The 3842-nt window shown below is 49.5% G+C and overlaps 1 protein-coding gene across 1 annotated transcript in view; it reads left to right on the top strand.

The window, feature by feature from the left end:
- Positions 1 to 3842, top strand: part of URB1 (URB1 ribosome biogenesis homolog) — an 85910-nt gene that overhangs the window by 53498 nt on the left and 28570 nt on the right. Inside the window, exons 26-27 of the mRNA XM_023741298.1 lie at positions 1670 to 1863; positions 3026 to 3136. Of these exons, the coding sequence (XP_023597066.1) occupies positions 1670 to 1863; positions 3026 to 3136 (305 nt within the window). The remainder of the gene's footprint in view (positions 1 to 1669; positions 1864 to 3025; positions 3137 to 3842) is intronic.

Below are 3842 nucleotides of genomic sequence, written 5' to 3'. Positions count from 1 at the left end.
GGCTCGGGGTCTGGGCCGTGTCCTTGTAGGAGATCATGGGGATGATGCAGGATTAGCCAGCGCTTCTCTCTGTTGTGCGGGGGGTCGCCACATGTTGGGGACCAACTCCACGGCAGCTGACAACAACAACAGCATCATTCTGTGTATGTATGTTCTTGTCTTCGTTTAAATGTTTTTGGTTTATCCACATGGATACATGCATTTTTTAATCGTTTATTTTTACTGCTCTAGCTTAGTCTGTCTTGTGACTGCATCATAGCTTATTTAACCAGTCCCCTGCTGATGGACACCTAGTTGTTTCTTGTTTCTTCTTCTTTCTTTCGCTGTGACAGATAGTCCCGTGTCAGCATCACAGGTCTCTTGGTGCTTGTGTGGCAGACTTCCTCAGGGAGGGGCGCCTGGTAGCTGTTAGTGTGGACACGCTTTGGTGTTACCCGATTTCACATTACTCTCCAGAGTTGTTGAGCGAATTTCAGTGAGTTTGTTTTTCCCTCACGGCCTCGCTAGTACTTGATGTGGTCAGACACTTTCATTTTTGGGAGTCAGAGGGTCAGGAAATGATGTTTGATTGAGGCTGTTAATTTCATTTCCCTGATTATTCCTGAACTTGAAACAGAGAAAAATACCTTATAACACAGGAGAGGAAAAGGTGAAGGTGAGTCAGGTATTGATTGACAGCTATTGATGCTGTGACGGAGAGGTAACATTTTTGCTCAGCCTTCAGTTAATTTGTGTTTCTAGAATGCCCACTGTTTGCTAAGTGATTCTTAACATTATTCATATGTGGCTAAAAAAAGTTGGTTTTCCTAGAGCACGATGCTTTCATCCCCTTGGTGAGTTTTGAGGAGTTTTAAGGCATAGAAAAGACGAGCCTCTGAGTCGTTTGATGGATGTTCTGAGTAGCTCAAAGGAGGGAGGGAGGGAGCTGCGCATGAACAGGAACTCGGGCTGACCTGGTGAGGTGGATTGGGAGGCAGAGAGGGTAATCTGTTCTCAGGCTCAGCTGTTTTCACATAAGCAGGAAGATAGTTTTCTGTTGTCGTCAAATATATAAATACACACCAGTCCCTCCCTCGTGTTCAGAAGCGCACCCAGCAATGGTTGGATGGAATGGGTAGGTGATAAAGCAAGTTTAATAAAGTGTTAATGGTAGAACCTACAGATAGTCACTTAAGTTCTCAACTGTGAGGGGTGTTTGAAAATTTTCTTAAAAAAATTTTTTTACTTGTTAAATCAAATTCTCTTTTAGTGAAGCTCAGGAGTCCCTGGATGGTACAAACAGTCAATGCACTTCTTGTCGTCGTGTGTCATTGAGTCGATTCTGACTCATAGCGACCCTGTAGGACAGAGTAGAACTGCCCCATAGGGTTTCCAAGGCCGTAATCTTTATGGAAGCAGACTGCCACATCTTTCTCCTTCGAGGTAGCAGGTGGGTTCAGATCGCAGCTGAGTGCTTAACCATTGTACCAATATGGAAAGGCTAGAGAGTTGAGTCCACCCAAAATTGCCTCCAGAGCAAGGCTTCTGAAAAGTCAGCCATTGGAAACCCTGTGGAGCACAGCTCTGCTCTGACACGGGGTTGCCATGAGTTGGTGCTGACTTGATGGCAGCTGGTTTTTTTGTTTTGTTTTAGCGAAATTCATTTATTCCTTTGGTTCTTGCCTCTTAGATTCCGATATCAGGACCACGCATTCTTACGGGCACTCCATGCTGCCATACAGCTCTTGTATGTGCCGGAAAGCCCTCTGCGCACAGAGCTGCTTCAGCTCCCCACGGTCCACATGATGCTCATGCAGCATTCTCTGTTTTTGTCGAGTATGCTGAAGTCCGAAGGAGAGGAAAACCCAGACAGCCAAGTAAAAGGTGACCCTTTCCTCACCCTCCCATTTCAGATACAGGTTTCACCTGCTGGTTTTGTCAGACCAGCGGTGCCCCAGCGCTTATCTCCCTGTGTTCACGGAGCCAAGGAAGCGTTACTCAGACAGAGTCAGAATGTTCAGTTTCTGTCAGTCCACCCCCGAGAAATGCTTCCTTGGACATACACGACGTGGACCCCTGTTCGGGCTTGCAGAAGTGTGTTTGAGGTCTTATTGCTTTATCGTGGGCAGCTATTACAATCGAGGAGTTAACGGAAGTTAGGAGGGGTGAGAAAAAAGTGTAGGTGTCTGACTTGAGGGAAATTGTTTAGATGCGTAAATCTTAATGTGAAGATTGAAACTCATCAAGGGAAAAGGGTTGAAATGTCCCTGTTGACAGTTCAGTGCTAGAGTAAGCTTCAGTCAACGTCCAGGTTTAGACTCCACCCCTAATTCAGTCAGGGTTTACTGCCCACAAGTCCCCAGTGCGGCGTGGGCCCTGACAGATGCCAGAGAAGACGTTCCCAGGGTTCCTCCCTCTCCACAAGCCACACTCTGGTTCCAAAACCCGTTGCCATCGAGTCGATTCCAACCCATAGAGACCTTGTAGTACAGTAGAGCTGCCCCATAGGGTTTCCAAGGAGTGGCTGGTGGATATGAACTGCCAAGCTTTTGTCTATTAGCGGAGCTTTTAACCACTGCGCCACCAGGGCTCCATGCTGTGGTTAGAGAGGCAAAATTAGCACCCCAGATCTGTTATAAATTACCACCAAGTCAGTCTGTAAGACACTGCTACAGTGAAGAGAGCCATTGTCCAAATGGGAAGTGTGGGTAATGGGAGGAGTACAAAGGACTTTGCCCTTCTATTCAGGCAGGAGTAGAGATGTTAAGAGATTTTGGTAACGTAATCGTGAGGAAAAAATGCTTAGTAAAAACCTAGTGGCTTCCAATTTGGGAGGGGAGTGGAATAGGACTAAAAGCATGCCTGTCAAGGACCCAGGAAGAGAGATGACTGTGAAGATCATGTAATTAAAACAAAACAAGGCACAGGGAGAGAGCAAGGAAAGAGATTGGAAAGCATTGACATGTTTCCTGAACCGCTTGGCCCTCTGTGTGTTCTGAGTGTGCACCGCTACAGGGCTGTGTGTTTCAGTGTTGTTTCCTTCCAGAAGCACTGGTGGACCTGATGTCGACGGTGGTGGAGTTGTGCCCCTCTGTCTGTGAGAGCAGCCACTTTGCAGTGCTACTCGGGGCCTATGGCGCCACACTCAGCATCCTGGGTGAGGGTGTGACCAGGGAGTGTGTGAGGATGGGGTGTGTGTGACCTGTGAAGTGTGTGCATAGGGAGTGTGACCTGGGGAGTGTGTGAGGAGGAAGCTGTGACCTGTGGAGTGTGTGAGGAGGAAGGTTTGACCCGGGGAGTGTGTGAGGACAGGGGTGTGACCAGAGGACTGTGTGAGGATGGGGGTGTGACCTGGGGAGTGTGTGAGGACGGAGCTGTGACCTGTGGAGTGTGTGAGGATGGAGGACCCGGGGAGTGTGTGAGGAGGCAGGTGTGACCCGTGGAGTGTATGAGGAGGAAGTTTTAACCTGGGGAGTGTATGAGGACGGGGATGTGACCAGGGGAGTGTGTGAAGATGGAGGTGTGACCAGGGGAGTGTGTGAGGAGGAAGGTTTAACCCGGGGAGTGTGTGAGGACGGGGGGTGTGACCAGGGGAGTGTGTGAGGATGGGGGTGTGACCCGGGGAGTGTATGAGGACGGACTTGTGACCTGTGGAGTGTGTGAGGACAGAGGACCTGGGAAGTGTGTGAGGACGGGAGTGTGACCAGCAGAGTGTGTGAGGATGGGGGTGTGACCAGGGGAGTGTGTGAGGACGGGGATGTGACCCGGGGAGTGTGTGAGGACGGGGGTGTGACCCGGGGAGTGTGTGAGGAGGAAGGTGTGATCCGGGGAGTGTGTGAGGAGGAAGGTGTGACCCGGGGAGT

This window comes from Trichechus manatus, unplaced genomic scaffold (assembly GCF_000243295.1).
Source record: "Trichechus manatus latirostris isolate Lorelei unplaced genomic scaffold, TriManLat1.0 scaffold00177, whole genome shotgun sequence".
Taxonomy (NCBI): Eukaryota; Metazoa; Chordata; class Mammalia; order Sirenia; family Trichechidae; genus Trichechus; species Trichechus manatus.
This window is presented reverse-complemented; position numbering and strand designations above follow the sequence as displayed.